The sequence below is a fragment of the Bos taurus genome, chromosome X (genome assembly GCF_002263795.3).
Source record: "Bos taurus isolate L1 Dominette 01449 registration number 42190680 breed Hereford chromosome X, ARS-UCD2.0, whole genome shotgun sequence".
In the NCBI taxonomy this organism is placed as follows: domain Eukaryota; kingdom Metazoa; phylum Chordata; class Mammalia; order Artiodactyla; family Bovidae; genus Bos; species Bos taurus.
In genome coordinates, this window is record NC_037357.1 from 138,886,632 (window position 1) to 138,906,262 (window position 19,631).

Genomic DNA, 19,631 nt, shown 5'->3' on the forward strand with positions numbered 1-19,631 from the left:
TAGTGAGATGTGTAAGCTCCTTAATTGTCGTGGTTTATCGACACAGCCTTTCTCAGTGATGCTGTGTTTCGGGAAAACAGAATCCTGCAGCCAGTTGAGTTAGAAGGGCAGACACGCATCACTTTAACATTATTTCCTCTCAATTTTGAGGACTCTTGAGACTGGCAGCCCACTCCAGTATTCCTGCCCCGAGAGTCCCCACGGACAGAGGAGCCTGGTGGGCTACAGTCTATGGGGTTGCAAAGAGTCAGACATGACTGAGTGGCCAAGCACACCATACCCACATGCATAGTAAAGTAGACAGTGTCGGTAACAGCAGCAGGAAAGGGTGGGTAATGTAGGTTATTATTCATCTTTGAGAAGAATGCCAGAGCTTCCAAGTACCCACTCACCCCCATTATTCATGATTAAACACAGCATCTCCCCCATTTTAAACCGAGACTGTATTCACCATACAGTGCACCCTTTCTATGGTGCAATTCGGGGCTTCTTAGGGTATTTGCAGAATTGGACAAGCACCACCCCTACGTCATTTTTGAACTTCTTTTTATCACCTCCTTCCCACGTGGCTCAGTGGTAAGGAATCCTCCTGGCAATGCAGGAGACGCGGGTTCGACCCCTGGGTCGGGAAGATTCCCCTGGAGGAGGAAATGGCCACCCACCACAGTGTCATTGCCCGGGAAGTCTCATGGACGGAGGAACCTGGTGGGGTACAGTCCACGGGGTCGCAAAAGAGTCGGAAATGACTTAGCAACTAAACACCAGCAACCACAAGAAGATTCCTGTACGTATTAGCTGTATGTTCCTCACTCTTCTCCCTCCTCTCCAGCCCCTGGAAACCACCAGTGTGCACTCTGTCTCCATATGTTTGCCTATTTCTGCATTTTGTATAAATTGGATCATGAAATATATGGCCTTTCACGTGTGATTTCTGTCTCTGAACATCGTGTGTTCGGGGTCTCCATCTACATTGTAGCCTGTGTCAGAGCTTCACTCCTTTTCATGGCTGCGTCATATTCCACCGTGTGGGTGGACCTCATGCTGTTTAACCATCCATCTACCCATCCATCCATCCATCATATACTATCTTATCATCCATCCATCTGTCCATCCATCCATCCACTCATCCATCAACCAACCATCCATCCATCATCCATCCACCCATCCACCCATCATCCATCCATCATACAGCATGCATGCATCCATCCATCCACATATCCATTGATCCATCCATCGTCCATGTACCCATGCATCCATCCATCCATCGATCTGTCCATCCACCCACCCATCTATCATCCATACATCCATCTATCATCCACCCATCCATCCATCACCCCTCATCCATCCATCATCCATCCATCTACTCATCCATCATCCATCTATCCATCATCTGTACACCCATCATCCACCCACTCATCCATCCATCCATCATCCATCCGTCTATCCATCCATCAATCCATCATCCATCTACCCATCTATCCATCATCCACCATCCACCCATCCACCCATCCATCCATCATCCATCCATCCATCCACTCATCCATCCATCCAGCCATCTATCCATCCACTCATCCATCCATCCATCCATCATCCATGCATCATCCATCATTCCTCCGTCCATCCATCCATCCATCATCCATCATTGATCCTTCCATTAGTCCATCATTCATCTATCATCCATCCACCCACCCACCCATCCATCCAACATCCATCCACCCACCCAGCCATCCATCCAACATCCATCCATCAATCCATCAACACTTGGGCTGTTCTTACTTTTCTGGCTATTGTGAATCAAGCTCCTCTGAATCAAGCTTCATCATGCATGTGTGAGCAGATGCATGGTTTCATTTCTCTGGGATAGACTGATACCTCGGTGTGGCACAGCTGGGCTCTTGTATCTCCATGTTTAACCTCTTGAAGAGCCACTGTCAGACTCTTTGCCAAAGTGGCCACTCCAGCTTACGTTCGCGTCAACCTTGCGTTGGTTCTGATTTCTGTACCTCCTCGCTGACTTTATAGTCTCTTCCTTTCTCCCTCCCTTTCTTTGTCTCTCCTTTCTTTCCTCCTGTCTCCCTTTCTTATTTTACCTCTTTCTCCATTTTCTCCTTCTTTTTTCCTCTTTCTTTTTCCTCTCTCTCTCCCCTCCCGTCCTCCCTTCTCCCTCCTCCCTTTAACATAGCCGCCATCCACACAGTTGTGAACCAGTGACTCACTGTGGCTTTGATTTCTCTTTCCCTGATGCTCTCCTAGCAGATATCTGTTGTTTCCCAGGAGAGCACAGGAGCAAAGATTTAAGGGGTGAAGCAGTGAATAGGCGACCCACGTGCTCTCACAGAGAATTCACAGCAGCTTACACGTGTCTGCAGAAGATAGGAAACGCGGAACATAAATCAAAGTCCAGGAACCTCATAGATAACAGAGGGGAGACGGTGTTGCCACTGTGCTGGGCTTTCAAAACCCCTGTACCTGGCGCCCACTCCTGTCTCATGACAGCGAGGAGCCTCGGCTGGGCGTCCAGCCGCCGGTATCTGATAAAAAAGGGGCCAGGCATGCAGTAGGCCCCCAATTCTAAAAGTGGCCACAAGGCTCGGGTCCTTTCAACATAGCTGGACAGGGGCCAAGATGGCAGAGTTCTTGGTTTTGAGTTTTTTGTTTTTTTTTAAATTTCATGTATTTCATGTGTATTTATTTTTGACAGCACTGGGTCTTTGTCGCTACACGTGGGCTTTTTCTCTAGTTGAGGCGAGCGGGGGCCTCTCACTGTGGGGGCTTCTCTTGTTGCGGAGCCCGGGCTCCAGGGCATGCAAGCTTCAGTAGTTTGGCTCCCAGGCTCTAGATCTCAGGCTCAGGAGTTGTGGCTCACTGGGCTTAGTTACTCCCTGGCATGTGGTATCCTCGTGGACCAGAGACTGAACCCGTGTCTCCTGCATTGCAAGGCGGATTCTTTACTGCTGAGCCACCAGGGAAGCCGCGTTTTGCTTTATACTGTCAGTTCAGTTCAGTCGTTGAGTCATGTCCGACTCTCTGCGACTCCATGGATCACAGCACGCCAGGCCTCCCTGTCCATCACCATCTCCCAGAGCTTGCTCAAACTCATGTCCATCGAGTTGGTGATGCCATCCAACCATCTCATCCTCTGTCGTCCCCTTCTCCTCCTGCCTTCAATCTTTCCTAGCATCAGGGTCTTTTCCAGTGAATCAGCTCTTCACATCAGGTGGCCAAAGGATTGGAGTTTCAGCTTCAGCATCAGTCCTTCCAGTGAATATTCAGGACTGATTTCCTTTAGGATGGACGGGTTGGATCTCCTTGCTTTATACTTTAAGAAGGCTATATTCTTTTTTTTTTTTTTTTTGAAGGCATGAGTTTAGGCTTTTTACAAAAAGTTCCTGGGACTTCCCTGGCGGGCGGACCAGCCGTTAGGACTTGGTGTTCTCACTGCCGGGACCCCGGGTTCGATCCCTGGTTGGGGAACTGCAGGCTGGGTGTAGTGGCCAAAATACACATATAAATAAAAGCAGCTAGTTTGAGATAGTTTTAGATTCAGGTACAGTTATAAAGAATTCAGTGGAGCAACAGTGTTCCTGCTTTTCTGCAAGAGGAGCCCTCTTGTATCATGACGGTTACAGGTACCATATCCCAGACCAGCAGGCTGACTTTGACGCAATGCAGTGCTTTCGGCCGCATCTCCTGCCCTAACTTGTGTTCGCTCCTGTGTCTGTGTGATCCTTGCGATTTATGTGTGCGTGAGGGTTTGAAAATTCCCCATCATGGTTCTCAGTGGTAAAGAATCTCCCTGCAGTGCAGGAACCCCACGTTTGATCCCTGGGTTGGAAAAGACCCCCTGGAGGAGGGCATGGCAACCCACTCCAGGATTCTTGCCTGGAGAATCCCATAGACAGAGGAGCCTGATGGGCTACAGCCCACGGGGGTCACAGAGAGTCAGACCGGACTGAGCCAGTTCCAACATCCTTGTCTGCATCTGTGTCTTTTTCAGTCTCGGTGAATTTCTTGTTCGTTTCCTTTTCTCTTTTCCGGAGAGTTGTTAAATGGTTTCAGATTATTTTGCAAGAACTCTTTGTAGACAAAGAACGTGACCTTCTTCCCACATGGCACCGTTTCTGTTTTTCCTTTTGCTGTCTTCTGAGGCATATTTGGTTCCCTGGGATGAAGCAGTCTTTTCGTGGTCCGAGTGATAGATTATTTCCTGCACAGTGTCTGTGTCTTGCTTAGAAAAGCCGTCCTTGCTTTCCTGGTTGTTGTTTTTTTTTTTCTCATCATTCGCGAAAAAACAACCAGCATCACCACATCTTCTGCTGTTTTTATGAGTGAATTACACACACACCTTCCTCTTCTGTTACTGAATACAAGTCTGTCTGCTCAGTGCACAGTGAAGATGAACAAGCCGAAATGTTGCGAGTTTGGAGCAGAGAAAGCTTTACTGCAGGCTCATGCAAGGAGTCAGGTGTCTTGTGTCCTCAAATGCTGAACCTCCTGAATGTTTCAGCAAGCCTTGTTAATGGGCAGGTGAGGGAGGGGATGAGGTTAGTGGTTGCAAACTTCTTGGTTCAGCAATCCGTGTCCATTGCGATGTTCATCTTAACCTCCAACAACGCAAGTGTTTTTCTCTGTTCTGCAACCTCCTGTCTCCCTGTGAATGGAAGTGTCCTCCCCTTAAAGGTCAGAGCCTTGAGAATGGACTATCGTGTCTGTTTATAATGTTACTCTAAACCTCCAAGCAGACAAAGGTTATTCTCTATTCTGCAACTTTTTAAATCTCTCTGTGAATGGAAAAGGGTTATACTCCTACAGATCTGACACTGAGAATGTGTTTTTGGTGTTAGAATCGGACAGGACTGAGGGACTGAACTGAACTGATGACCCTCCAAGAAGACAAATGTTATTTTCCATTCTGCAACTTTTTATCTATGAATGTGATACCCTTAAAGGTCAGAACCTAACAATGAACTATCCTGTCTACAATGTTACTATAAATCTCCAACCAAACAAAGGTTATTCTCTCTTCTGCAACTTTTTAAATCTCTCTGTGAGTGGAAAAGGGTCACGCCCTTAAAGATCAGAACCAGAGGGTGAACTGTCCCTATTTCAGGCTATGGGCAACATTTGTAATGCAAAGCCAAAGAGTACAAAGGCTAAAGTAGAAGAAAGATCCAATAGGGATGATTTTGAGCAAGTTCCAGGAGGAGGTGGTGAAGGATAGGGAAGCCTGGCGTGCTGCAGTCCACGGGGTCGCAAAGAGTCGGACACGACCGAGCGACACCAAGAGACGGAGTCAGATTTGTTCTTCCCTGTGACTTTAGGGGCGGCTCTCACGTGTCGCGAGCTCGGCGTACGGAGCCCTGTCATGCTGCTATTTTCCCAAGCTGCTGCCCATCCCCGAGCCGTGAGGTCAGCCCTCCGAGTTAGACAGAAGCATGACCGCGGATCGTCTAAACATAGCTGGCAAGGGAGCGCTCGGCGTGCTCTGCAAATGCTATGCCTTCGCCAACCGTTCGTTTGCCAAGATCTGAACTGCCTTTTTTTTTTTTTAATTGCTTTTTATTGATTGATTTACTTTTGGCTGTGCTGGGTCTTGGTTGCTACACGTGGGCTTTCTCTCGTTGCAGAGAGAGGGGGCTGGTGTCTAGTTGGAGTGTGTGGACTTATCATTGCGGTGACTTCCTGGTTTGTGGAACACGGGCTTCAGGAGTTGTGGGTTCCGGGTCCTGGAGCACAGTTGTTGCCCCTGTGGCGTGTGAGATCGTCCCCAGGTAAGGGCTGGAACCCGTGTCTCCTGCCTTGGCCCGGCCAGTCCTTTACCTCTGAGCCAGCTGGGAACCCACGGTTGCCTTTCTTCATGAGCGCCTGGCTGTCCAGACCCAAACCCTGGGGCAAGCAGTTGTCTCTTGCAGTGTCGGACCAGGAGGCTGCAAAACTGAATGGTTTTAGAATTAGAGGAGCAGGTGAGAGCTTTGACAGGGCGGCTGGTACGCTTCCTTCCGGGATGGGCAGCTGGCGCCGTTGGGGTCAGGTTAGCATCCTGAATTTACAGAGCCCTGGAGACGTAAGACTTGGGTGTGATCCCTGCATCGGGAAGCTGTCCTGGAGGAGGGCATGGCAACCCAGTCCAGGATTCTGGCCTGGAGAATCCCATGGACAGAGGAGCCTGGTGGGCTGCCATCCACAGGGTCACAAGGGTCGGACACAAACCTACAGAAACCCATGGACAGAGGAGCCTGGCCGGCTGCAGTCCACGGGGTCACAAGAGTCAGACACAAACCTACAGAAACCCATGGACAGAGGAGCCTGGTGGGCTGCCATCCACGGGGTCATAAGAGTTGGACACAAACCTAGAGAAACCCATGGACAGAGGAGCCTGGCCGGCTACAGTCCACGGGGTCGCATAGAATCAGACACGACTGAGCGACTAAACAGAATACCACATACTCCACTATTATGAATAGACCCTTACATCAACTCTCAATGGGTCAAAGACCTCAAAAAGGGAGTTTAAAAATACAAAGCTCTTGCAAGAATGTGTAGGGTTTAATCTTTGTAAATTCATGATGGTCCGTGGGGTCACAGAGAGTCAGACACGACTTGGAGAGCGAACGACTACAACGGCAGCTGGCTGATACATGGTTTCTGCATGGAGACGCAGTGCTGTTGCAAAGAGCTCTGAGTTGGCACCTGACCTGGCCTCTTCACAGCCGATTCCTAGAAGTGACTTTGCAAGATCAAACGATAGAATCACATGTAATTGGGGTAGATATTACAGAGTTTTCCCCCACGGGGACTGAGGCGTTTTGCACTCCTATCCACTTTGTGGGTCAGAGCGTTGTCCCCGTGGCCACACCGGAGAACGTGATGTTGAAGTCTTTGAACTCGCACCAACCTGCTGGGTCAGATGGTACCTTGCAGTTTTCATTAGCTATTAACATGTCCCTCACTGGGTGTAAAGTTGGACCTGTGATTTGAAGGGCCATTTCAGTATTTTTTTGTTTTTTATTTTTTAGGCATTTAGAATTTTTTAAATATATTTTTATTGTTTTAAAGCCTTTACTGTATTTGTTTTGGGCTTCCCTGATATCTCAGTTGGTAAAGAATCCTCCTGCAATGCAGGAGACCCCGGTTCGATTCCTGGGTTGGGAAGATCCCCTGGAAAAGGCTACCCACTCCAGTATTCTTGGGCTTCCCTGGTGGCTCAGATGGTAAAGAATCTGCCTGCAATGAGGGAGACCTGGGTTCGATCCCTGGGGTTGGGAAGATTACCATGGAGAAGGGAAAGGCTACTCACTCCAGTATTCTGACCTGCAGAATTCAGTGGACTGTATAGTCAGTCCATGGGGTTGCAAAGAGTCAGACACGACTGAGTGACTTTCACTTCACTTCATTGTGTTTGTTATAATACTGTTTCTGTCTTAAGCTTTTTTTTAAGTGTTTACTGATTTTGTTACAGTATTGTTTCTGGGGCTTTCCCGATGGCTCAAGCATTAAAGAATATGTCTGCAGCGCACGAGATGTAAGAGACGCGGGTTTGATCCCTGGGTCAGGAAGATCTGCAGGAAGCAACCCACTCCAGTATTCTTGCCTGGAGAATCCCATTGACAGAGGAGCCTGGTGGCTGCAGTCCATGGCGGGGTGGTCACAAGTTTTTGTTTTTAAATCTTTGTTGAATTTGTTGCAGTATTGTTTCTAATTTAAGTTTCGGTGTCTTGACCCTAAGGTGGGAACTTAGCCCCCTGACCAGGGATCAAACCCACAACCCCTGTATTGGAAGGCGAAGTCTTCATCAGTGCACCACCAGGGAAGTTTCTTAAATATGTTTTTATGTCAACAGACGCTTTTGTCCTTCTTCTCTGTAGAGACTTTTATTTCTTGGCTTTTCAGAACTCTTTGCATTTTAGGAAAATACTTCTTTGAATGCAACGAGAGTTGCAGACTTTGTCCCAGTTCATCGTTTCTGTCTGATTTTGCTTATGGTGTTTTTGTACACATTTATTTTAAATAATTAATTTTAGGGGGCCCTGCTGCCAGGCATGTGGGATCTTAGTTCCCTGAGCAAGGATTGAACCTTTGTTCCCTGGAATGGAAGCACAGATTCTTAAGCCCTTGGTATTTTTTTTTTTTTTTTTTGGTCAACAATGTACATTTTTTTTTTTTTTTGGAGTGAAATTGGTGTTTTGCCTTAGAATTAGCAAAGAGTTTCCTGGTCTGAGGTTAAAGGTACATTTTTGCGTTCTTTGAATATTTTCAGTGTTTAGTATTTTTCGTCTTGGAGTCTATTTAGATGTGTCTTAGGAGTTATGGATCTAATTTTATGTTTTCAAAGCCTCTATTTCAATGTCCTAACAGTATTTATTATGGCTTCTCTGGTGGATCAGTGGTAAAGAATCTGCCTACAATGCAGGAGACACAGGTTTGACCCCTGGGTTGGGAAGATCCCCTGGAGGAGGAAATGGCAACCGACTCCGGTACTCTTGCCTGGAGAATCCCGTGGATGGAGGAGCCTGGTGGGCTACCGTCCATGGGGTCGCAAAGAGTCGGACATGAGATAGTGACGAACACACAGAGAAATGGAGTATAGCTTTTAGAAACAGTGACTCTGTTGTATCGCTGAAACTTATAAAAATATCGTAAATCAAGTGTACTTTGCTGAAGAAAAGGAATTTTGTAACATAAAATACAGGAGACAGGGAAGATACCAAATTCATGTTCGCTACGTTGATCCTAAAGGAAATCAGTGAGACCAGCCCATCCTAGAGGAGATCAGTCCTGGGTGTTCATTGGCAGGACTGATGCTGAAGGTGAAGCTCCAGTACTTTGGCCCCCTGATTCGAAGAGCTGACTCATTTGAAAAGACCCTGATGCTGGGAAAGATTGAAGGCGGGAGGAGAAGGGGACGACACAGGATGAGATGGTTGGATGGCTTCAGCGACTCAATGGACATGGGTTTGGGTGGACTCCGGGAGTTGGTGATGGACAGGGAGGCCTGGCGTGCTGCGGTCCATGGCATCGCAAAAAGTCAGACACGACTGAGTGACTGAACTGAACTGACCGGCGTTGATCCTATAGTAAACCTCCTAGGACCAGCCACTTCCTACACATAGCAACTCACTCACCTAGAAGCCTACCGCTCAGATGCAAAGTGACCCGTCCATCCAGGTCTCAGCCCTGTGCCTTCCTGGCAGGGGCTCCCAGACTCTGGGCCTCCATCCACCTGCACCCACCCCCCTCCCTTGGACTGTAGCCCTCCAGGCTCCTCTGTCCACGGGATTCTCCAGGCAAGAATCCTGGAGTGGGTTGCCATGCCCTCCTCCAGGGGATCTTCCTGACCCAGGGATCGAACCCGGGTCTCCTGCATTGCAGGCAGATTCTTTACCATCTGAGCCACTAGGGAAGCCCCATATATATAATCCACACACACACACACACACACACACATCTTGTTACATATCCTTTTCCGTGATGGTTATTACAGGGTATTGAATACTGTCCCCTGCTCTGTATAGTAGGAACTTGTTGTTGCCCCATCCGATATATAACAGTTTGCATTCTCTAACCCCAAGCGACCAGCCCTTCCCTCCCCCGCCCCGTCTCCCCCTCTAGACCACCCCACATGTGTTCTCTCTGCCCGTGAATCGGACACAGCAAGCTTTAGGTCGAAACATCAACCGCTGTGTGTAAGACCTCCAGTTCACAACACAGACAGCCTGGCCCGAGAGGATTCATCTAGGACTCCCCACCCAGGGTCCTGGGCTATACCCCTCGTCTCACCCTTTCTGCACATCACGTTGGCAGCGTTCATTCTTGCGGAGGTGTCTGTGGGGGTTGAGCAAGGCTTTGTGAGGTGTGTACACCAGGCTGTCACAATGCAAGTGTGCTCTGCCGCGCAGTCATGTCCGACTCTCTGTAGACCCCGTGCACTGTAGCCCACCAGGCTCCTCTGTCTGTGGGATTCTCCAGGCAAGAATACTGCAGTGGGCTGCATTTCCACCTCCAGGGGGTCTGGAGTCAGGGATAGAATCTGTGTCGACGGCTGCTTTACCCCTAGGGCCCCCTGGCAAGCCCAGGCAGTCATCAGTCAGGGCGACGGTCCTGTGTTACCCTCTCCCATCCTGAGCCTGTAGATAACTCACAGGAACAAAACCACACGTATCAAACCACAGCTCCTGTTGGCATCCCGCCCTCTTTTGTGACGTCATTAGGACCGACACGTCCTCTGCTTCTAACCCTTGTTTTCTTTTTCTTTCTTTCTTCTTCCGCAGTCTTCTCTCCGCAACCCGAACGTGTTGCCATAGTGACCGGAGGGACCGATGGCATCGGATACTCGACCGCCAAGTACCTGGCGAAGCTGGGCATGCACGTCATCATAGGTGATGTTTCCTTTGTTCAGGACCTTACATGTTAGGGTGACTGGGAGACACGCTGTCGTCTGCCTCTGTGCGATGCAGATATTGGTGTGGTTACAGATCCAGGGGGGTTTCCCAGGAGGCCCGGTGTTAAGAGAATCCGCCTGCCAGTGTAGGAGACACAAGAGACCTGGGTTTGATCCCTGGGTCGGGAAGATGCCCTGGAGGAGGGCATGGCAACCCACTCCAGTGTTCTTGCCTGGAGAATCCCACGGACAGAGGAGCCTGGTGGGCTGCAGTCTCTGGGTTCTCGAAGAGTCTGACACGAGTTAGTGACCGAACAACGTATTCCACTATGGGCTTCCCAAGTGACTCAGTGGTAGAGCACCGTCCCGCCAGTGCAAGAGACCTGGGTTCGATCCCTGGGTTGAGAAGACCCCTGGGAGGAGGAAATTGCAACCCACTTTTGTCGACTGGGAAACCCCGTGGACAGAGGAGCCTGGTGGGCTTCGGTCCAGGGGGTTACCAAGAGTTGGACTCGACTTAGCAACTAAATAATGGAGCCAGCAGGTGCAGAAGGCGTCAACGGTCAACCTGAAAACCTGAAACAGACAGCAGATTGTGATACTCTTTCTTTCTTTTTGGACAGGAGGCTAGCTTCTCCTTTAATGTGGATCATATATTTTTTTTACCTGTGTGACTCACTGCAATAAATGTGACAATAAGTGTGGGTTAGCCTCCCAGACCTGTCATAACAAATTACTGCACAGACTGGATAGGTGAAACGACGCACATTCACCCTCCCACAGTCCTGGAGGCTGGAGTCTGAAAGCGAGGTATGGGCAGGCCTGGTCCCTCCCGAGGCCTCTCTGCTGGGTGCGTGGACGGCCGTCTCCTCCCCGAGTCCTCACGTGGCCGTCCCTGTGTGTATCTCTGTGCCCTGACCCCTTCTTACGAGGACCCCAGTCCTACGGGATCAGGACTCACCCTACTGATCCTGTTTCAGCGTCATCCCCTCTTCAAAGACTCTCATCTCCTAATACAGCCTGATTCTCAGGTCCTGGGGGTGAGGACTTCAATATGTGCCTTTGGGATGTCACGGAATCAGTTCCTAGCCGATTTCAAGCATCTTCTGTTAGCTGCCCACTGAAGACGCTCTCAATTTTCCCTTCTTTCTGAAGCTTTCTAGTGGCTTATGAAAGTGAACGGGAAGTCGCTCAGTCCTGTCCGACTCTTTGCGACCCTGTGGACTGTAGCCTACCAAGCTCCTCCGTCCATGGGATTCTTCAGGCAAGAATACTGGAGTGGGTTGCCATTTCCTTCTCCAGGGGATCTTCCCAACCCAGGGATCGAACCCAGGTTTCCCACACTGGAGGCAGACGCTTTAACCTCTGAGCTGCCAGGGAAGCCCATAAAGCCCTAGTGGCTTATCAGATCAGATCAGACCAGTTGGTCCCTAAATCAACTTTGGAAATGAAGGGACTTTCTTCTGCTAGGAAAGTGGAGACACTTCAAGTCAACTCAATTTACATTTGTGAATATTGCAGCTGTTTAAATCAGCTGGAAGAAAAGATACAGGGAGATGAGCTTTGAAAAAAACAAAACAAAATATAATATTGATCACATTTTCCCGGACATCCTCTGCATGTAATTAATCCTTTTTATCCTGTCCGTTTTGATAAAAATTGTACTATAGGTCTGGTTTTACCTCTTTCAACTGTTGCTGTTCACTCATGTCTGACTCTTTGCAACCCCACGGACTGCAGGAAAGCAACTCCTTCCCTGTCCTTCACCATCTGTTGGAGCTTGCTCAAACGCACGTCCATCGAGTCGGTGATGCCATCCAAGCATCTGACCCTCTGCCGTCCCCTTCTCCTCCCACCTTCAATCTTTCCCAGCATCAGAGTCTTTTCAGATGAGTCAGCTCTTTGCATCAGGTGGTGAAAGGATTGGAGTTTCTGCTTCAGCATCAGTCTTTCCAACGAACATTCAGGACTGATCTCCTTTAGGATGGACTAGCGATGACCAGGGCTTGTGTTCCAATAAAAGTTATTTTTTTTTTACAGCAGGAGATGAACCAGGTTAAGCTTCAGGCCCATTGTTCACTGGCCCTAATTTGGGTCAAAATCTTTTTTTTTTCCCCTAACAAGTGGTACTCTCCTTCCTTCCTGCTGCTGCTGCTGCTGCTAAGTCGCTTCAGTCGTGTCTGACTCTGTGCGACCCCATAGATGGCAGCCCACCAGGCTCCCCCGTCCCTGGGATTCTCCAGGCAAGAACACTGGAGTGGGTTGCCATTTCCTTCTCCAATGCATGAAAGTGAAAAGAGAAAGTGAAGTTGCTCAGTCGAGTCCAACTCTTAGCGACCCCATGGACTGCAGCCCACCAGGCTCCTCCGTTCCTAACAAGTGGTACTTTCCTTCCTTCCTGCAGACCTTTACAATCTGGTGAGCAGGGTTCATCCTTCCCAGAGCAAATCTGAACGTGGGAGTTTGCCCTTCCCCCATGACTTGGTGCCGTTGAACCCTTGCTTTGTTTTATACATAACAACCTCCACGGAACAGAGCTTGATGGCAAGGTAGACCCACCGTGTCTGTGACCTGCTTCCTTTAGGGGAGTGTTTCTGGATATGCCAGTGGATCCCCAGTAGATGTAGACGCAACATTAGCAACCGTCTAAGGTCAGGCATGGGCTTCCCTGGTGGCTCAGACTGTAGAGAACCCACCTGCAATGCGGGAGACCCGAGTTCGATCCCTGGGTCGGGAAGATCCCCTGGAGAAGGGCGTGGCAACCCACTCCAGTATTCTCGCCTGGAGAATCCCATGGACAGAGGAGCCTGGAGGGCTACAGTCCACAGGGTCGCAGAGAGTCAGACACGACTGAAGCGTGTTCATGCATACACATACATAGCTGATACACAGTGTTGTCTTAGATTCAGCTGAACAGCAGCCATAGAGTTGTATTTGTGCATTTGTGTCTTCTTTCATCAAACTCTTCTCCCAGGATAAGCTATTGCAAGATACTGCATTTAGTTACCTGTGCCATGCAGTGGGTCCTTGCTGTATATCTGCTTTAAATATAGTCGTGTCTCTACGTTCATCACGAACTCCTAATTTGCCCCTCCTGAGCGTTCCCCTTTGCTAACCGTAAGTTTGTTCTCTATGTGTGAGTCTATTTTTGTTTTGCAAGTAAGTTCATTTGTATCGTGTTTTGATTTTTTTCTTTACATTTTTTTTTAACACCAAAAATATTTTTTATTGGGGTTCAGCGGATTAACAATGTTGTGATAGTCTCAGGCGGACAGCAAAGGGACTCAGCTGTACTTATATGTGTACACATTCTTCCCTAAACTCCCCTCCCATCCCGGCTGCCACGTGACACTGAGCAGAGTGCCCTGTGCTGTCCAGCAGGTCCTTGCTGGTTCTCCAAGTTAAACACAGCAGTGTGTCCATGTCCATCCCAGACTCCCTGACTATCGCTTCCCCCATCCTTCCCCCTGGTGACCATAAGGTTGTTACAGAGTATTGAGCAGAGTGCCCTGTGCTGTCCAGCAGGTCCTTGCTGGTTCTCCAAGTTAAACACAGCAGTGTGTCCGTGTCCATCCCAGACTCCCTGGCTATCCCTTCCACCAGGGAACTATAAGGTTATTACAGAGTATTGAGCAGAGCTCCCTGTGCTGAACAGCAGGTCCTTGCTGGCTATCTGTTTTATATATCGCAGTTAATATATACTGATTCCAAGCTGCTAGTTTCTCTCTCCCAACCCCGTTCCCTTTTGGTAACAGTGAGTGTGTTTTCTATGTCTTTCAGTGCGTGTCTCTTTTGTGAATGAGTCCCTTTGTGTCTTTTGTGTTTTTTAGCTTGTACGTACAGTCAGGGGCATACGCTGCCTGCCGTGGCTGCCTGATCTCTGAGTGAGCTCTCCGTTGCGGGGGGCACGTGCGTTGCCCTGGGTCTAGTCTGCGCTGCGGGTTCACTGCCTGCCCCCTCCCCACCCCAGGTGTCTCAGGACCCCCTGTGTGTTTTTTAGGAACTCGGGGCTTCTTTCTTCCTTCACTGGAGCCTCCGCTGTACCAGCTCTCAATGCCAACGTGGCCGGACCCCGCCAGGCAGCCTGGCAGCAGATGGCATTTTAATAGCACGTCTCACTATGATGGTTTACTTTTTTCTTTTCCCGTCCATTCCTTCTGATTTTCGCTTTATGTGTCTTCGTTTCTTTGCCGTTAAGGTGTCTAAATGGTTTATGATGTCTGTCTTCCTTATGTTGTCTCTTGTATTGTTAAAAATATTCATCTTTGTTTCATTTAAAATAAATACACTTAAAAAAAAATTCTCACCGATTTCAGAAGCAAGCTCATACATGCCCACATCCCCGCTCAGCCGTGAATTCTCTTTTTCGGAGGTGGCGGTCTTTGATGTGTCCAGTGTTTAGAGATGGAAGACATGCGTTCTTTCCCTTCGTGCCCCTGGCCCCCCGCTTGCAGGAAGAATCTCTGAGCAAACCGGTCATGACCACACAACAATGATGTCTTTAAGGCGGCTGAGGTGCAAATCACTTTTGCAGCTGCGTCACCTTGATGTCCGCGGCTTTGAACTTCTCTAAGGGCGGCAGCAGTTTCTAAATCCCTTTCGTTCACCTCCCCCAAAGGTGTCCTCTGCCACTGTTCACTTCTCTGTCTCCAACTGGAGCTAAAACTATTTCTGTTTTCCCTGAGTTCACCACCCTTACGCTGGGAAAGACTGAGGGCAGGAAGAGAAGGGGGTGACAGAGGATGAGATGGTTGGATGGCATCGCCGACCCAAGGGATGGGAATTTGCAGAAACTCTGGTGCCGAGGTCCAGCCCCGGCTGATCCAGAGAGTTCGAAGCGGGGATGGCGTCGGCGAGGATCAGGATACAATAGCTTCAATTAGATATTAAATAGAGATATAAAGAGTAATAGAATGAGGATAGCTCAGCAGGAAAATTCAGTGGAGAAAAGAGGCTGAGTAGCTTGGTTTACGCGGGAGACCAATAAAACTTCAAGACAAGAAGTTTGCACCACTTACGTAGGCCGCAGGCGTCCTTCCGTTCTCCAGAAGGAGAGGAGACACTGAGGCCTCCCCGGTCGGATCTTAGAAGCCCAGGCAAAATTAGTAAGCTTGGCGGGCTCCGTGCTCCAGGTGGAGACTCAGCCAGAGTTTGAGAGAGAGAGAGACATGGGGAGACCAGTATTTCGAGGAACTGATCCCAATTCTTTATTTTCCATGGTCTACTTTTATACACTGAGATGTTATGCAAAAGTCACGTGGGGTCAGCAGTCCTGACTTTTATCAAAGTCAGGTGCTTCATACAAATGTATACAGAGGTCTTAGGGGTGTTACATCATCTTCTGGCCAGGGGGCCTGCTGACAATTTATGACCCTCTCCTTGTGACAGCGGTCAGTCAACCAGGACACTTATTTCTCCAGGGGTGATTATTCTTAAAAAAGACTCCACCTTCCGAAGGTACCAGATAAAGTTAGATTCCTATAGGGTGAGGGTGTAGTGGGTTTTAGTTAAGGAAAGAATTTACTTAGCCTAAGGTCTAACGTGATTTATATCAAAGGTTAATACTTATTTCTTCTATATATTCATTAATGTGTGTAAAGGCAGGGGATGTGGAGACTTAGCAACAAACATTGGCTCAACAAATGAAAAACCCTTCACCAATACAATTTCTAATCAGCCCACTATACTTATGCTAATAGTTTTCTAACTTCTCTAAAGAACCTGTTTTTAGAAGGTTTAAAGCATCTCGTGCCTCTCATGGTTGGGAGGCTATGAGCAATCACATGTGGCCGGACAAGCCTGTCAGGCAGGCTAGAGAACATTCAGAGGAGTTTGTAGGTTAAAACACTCTTGTCATGCCCAGGAATTATTATTAACTGGAGCTCTAAGTTAACTCCTTCTCCGAAAGAGGTGGTGGGGGACAGCCCCCCGTAAAGTCAGAGGTGTAGGTGAGAGCACAAAGTAGTAAAGCAGGCAGGCTCTGGTTATGGGGTAGATGCTCGAGGATTTCCAGGGGGACTCCTGAGGCTCGATCCCGCCTTTGCGTATGTCGAGCCTCCTTCCTCACGACCTTTGCCACGGGTGGAGGTCCTCACGCTGGCTCCCAACACTCTGGGAGATGCTGAAGGACAGGGAAACCTGGCGGGGCTACAGTCCACAGGGTCGCAGAGAGTCGGACACGACAGAGCGACTAACCCTTTCCTTTGATCTGTTTTGTGTATTTTTCTGGTTGGCCTCGCAGTGGCTTTCGGGATCTTAGATTCCCCCCAGCAGGGATTGAACCCAGGCAGCGAACATGTGGAGTCCTTGCCACTGGGCTGCACGCATTCCCTCATGATGCTTTTCACAGCTCCAGCCACCCGTGAGCGGAGGGGTTCCCTGGACCACAAGGGTTTTGAAAGTTCTATGTCCTGTGGGACATGTCCTTCGACAATTTCAGGCCCATAGTCTTCTTGGCTTCAACGTGGTTCTCATGCCATAAGCTGACATGCGTGTGTGGAATCAATGAAAAGTAGGATGCCCCAGAAATGCATACGGGTGTGTGTGTGTGTGTGTGTGTGTGTGTGCTCAGTCGCTCAGTCGTGTCAGATTCTCTGCAACCCCATGGACCATAGCCCGCCCAGCTCCTCTGTCCATTGGATTCTCCAGGCAAGGACACTGGAGTGGGTTGCCTCACCCTTCTCCAGGGCATCTTTGCAGGCGGATTGCATTGCAAGCGGATTCTTTGAGCCACCAGGGAAGTCCCCCAGACAAGCATGCTTTTGGCCAATGCAGGCTGGAGAAAGCGTATCTTCAGCGGATACGTTGAATCAGCCACAGTTGCTCTGAGCTGTTGGCCGAGTCCCAACAGCAGAAATGGAAGCAGACACTTGGTAGGCTTCTCTGTTCACCGTCTCGAGAAAACATTGTTCCACGTGGAGCGGTTTTCTTCCTCTGAGTCGTGTGTCTTTCTTTCCCTTCTAGCTGGAAATAACGACAGCAAAGCCCAGGAGGTCGTAAGGAGGATAAAAGAGGACACGCTCAACGACCAAGGTACCTGACTGATCTCCCCCAGACAGATGGCGCTTCTGCTTTGCTCTGGGTCCGGGTTCCTGGTGGGGCTCATGGAAGCAGCTTCGGGGAGGGGCCATGTCTCTGCTCTGGAGCATCTCTCTGAGGGCCTCTGGTCCTCCTTGGCCGGTGCAAGGCAGCAGCAAGCACGGTACCCCCCATGAGGGAGAGTGTTCCTGGTGAGATCGGGCCGTGTTTTCATTCCTTGTCCATCCCCAGGGTCCTCCGAGGCCCGTGTCCACTCAGGACTCTTTGGATGTGCCTAATGGCAGGTGCATCTGCCTCCTTCCGCTTCTTGTTTTTTTTTTAAATAATGTTATTTATTTATTCATGTGTTTTGGCCGTGCTGGGTCTTTGCTGCTGCTCCGGGTTTTTCTCTGGTTGTGGCGGGTGGGGGCTCCTGTGTAGTTGCCGAGTTCCAGCTTCTTCTGCGCTGCCTTCTGTTGTTTTGGAGCTCAGGTTCTAGAAGTTGTGGTTCACGGGCTTAGTTGTCTCCCACGGCACGTGGGATCGTCCCGGATGAGGGATTGAACCTCTGTCCCCCGCATTAGAAAAGACCCTGATGCTGGGAGAGACTGAAGGCCCGAGGAGAAGGGGGCGACAGAGGATGACATGGCTGGATGGCATCACCAACTTGATGGACGTGAGTTTGAGTGAACTCCGGGAGTTGGTGATGGCCAGGGAGGCCTGGTGTGCTACAGTCCATGGGGTCGCAGAGACTCAGGCACGACTGAGTGGCTGAACAACAACAGCTTATCAGAAAAAAGAAAAAAGACAAACCAGTGCCACCCCAAAATGCCAATAAACCCCCAACGTGAGGTAAACAAGCAGCAAGATGCCTCTAAGAATGTTCAAAGGAATCCAAACGGAAGTAGGTATGGAAAGTGAAAGTGAAAGTCGGTCAGTTTTGTCCGACTCTTTGTGACCCCATGCTCTGTATGGGATTCTTCAGGCCAGAATACTGGAGTGGGTAGCCTCTCCCTTCTCTCCGGGGCATCTTCTCAACCCAGGGATTGAAGCCACGTCTCCCGCATTGCAGGAGGATTCTTTACCAACTGAGCCACCAGGGAAGCCCAACAATCCTGGAGTGGGTACCCTATCCCTTCTCCAGGGGATCTTCTTGACCCAGGAATCGAACCAGGGTCTCCTGCATTGCAGGAGGATTCTTTACCAACTGAGCTATGAGGGAAGCCTAAATGGATATTGGTTGTCGGTAATTACATGCTAATAAAACCTCTCTTATTTGGACCAAATAGTCATGCTGCCGCTAAGTCGTTTCAGTCGTGTCCGACTCTGTGCGACCCCATAGACGGCAGCCCACCAGGCTCCCCTGTCCCTGGGATTCTCCAGGCAAGAACACTGGAGTGGGTTGCCATTTCCTTCTCCAATGCATGAAAGTGAAAAGTGAAAGTGAAGTCGCTCAGTCGTGTCCGACTCTTAGACACCTCATGGACTGCAGTCTACCAGGCTCCTCCACCCATGGGACTTTTCCAGGGAAGAGTACTGGAGTGGGGTGCCATTGCCTTCTCCAAATAGTCATGCTGATTTTACAACAACAAAAAAAAAACCCACGCCACCCCACAATACCAATGAAAAAAACCCAACTCCACAAAACAAACAGGAAAATGACTTAACAATGTTCAAATGAACCCAAGTGGAAATAGATACTGGTTTTGAGTAATTACATGCTGAGAAAAGCTCTCTCATGTGGAGCAAACAGTCGTGCTAATTTACCAAGGAAAAAAAAAAAAAAGAGCCACCCCTAAAATACCAATAAAACCCCTAGCGCTAGAAAACAAACAGCAAAATGGTTTGCTACTATTCAGACGGACTCAAATGGAAATAGATAAGTGACATAGTCTTCCAAGCAAACCCCGGAAAGTCGGCTTTGCTTTTGCGCATTTCACTGGTGACTCACACAAGCCACGCTGGAGTTCCCTGGTCGCGAATCCCAGGAAATGTGGTTTCTGAGCTTTGTTTTGTTTTTTTAATATTTCTTGTTTGTCCCTGTGGATCTTAGTTGGGGCCCACGGGATCTTGGACCCTTGCTGAAGCGTGCGGGAGCTTTTCTTGCAGCGTGTGGGATTCTAGTTCCCTGACCAGGGATGGAACCCGGGCCCCCAGCTTGGGGAGCTCGGACTCTCAGCTGCTGGGGCACCAGGGAAGTCCCCTGTCCTTTGATTTGAAAGGGAAGAAGGCGTCC

The 19,631-nt window shown here is 49.3% G+C and overlaps 1 protein-coding gene across 5 annotated transcripts in view; it reads left to right on the plus strand.

Annotated features, from left to right (window-relative positions):
- Positions 1-19,631, plus strand: part of DHRSX (dehydrogenase/reductase X-linked) — a 151,805-nt gene that overhangs the window by 30,806 nt on the left and 101,368 nt on the right. For all 5 annotated transcript variants that reach the window (XM_024988801.2, XM_024988802.2, XM_024988800.2 and 2 more), the window contains exons 2-3: positions 10,269-10,376; positions 17,342-17,410. In XM_024988801.2, the coding sequence (XP_024844569.1) occupies positions 10,269-10,376; positions 17,342-17,410 (177 nt within the window). The remainder of the gene's footprint in view (positions 1-10,268; positions 10,377-17,341; positions 17,411-19,631) is intronic.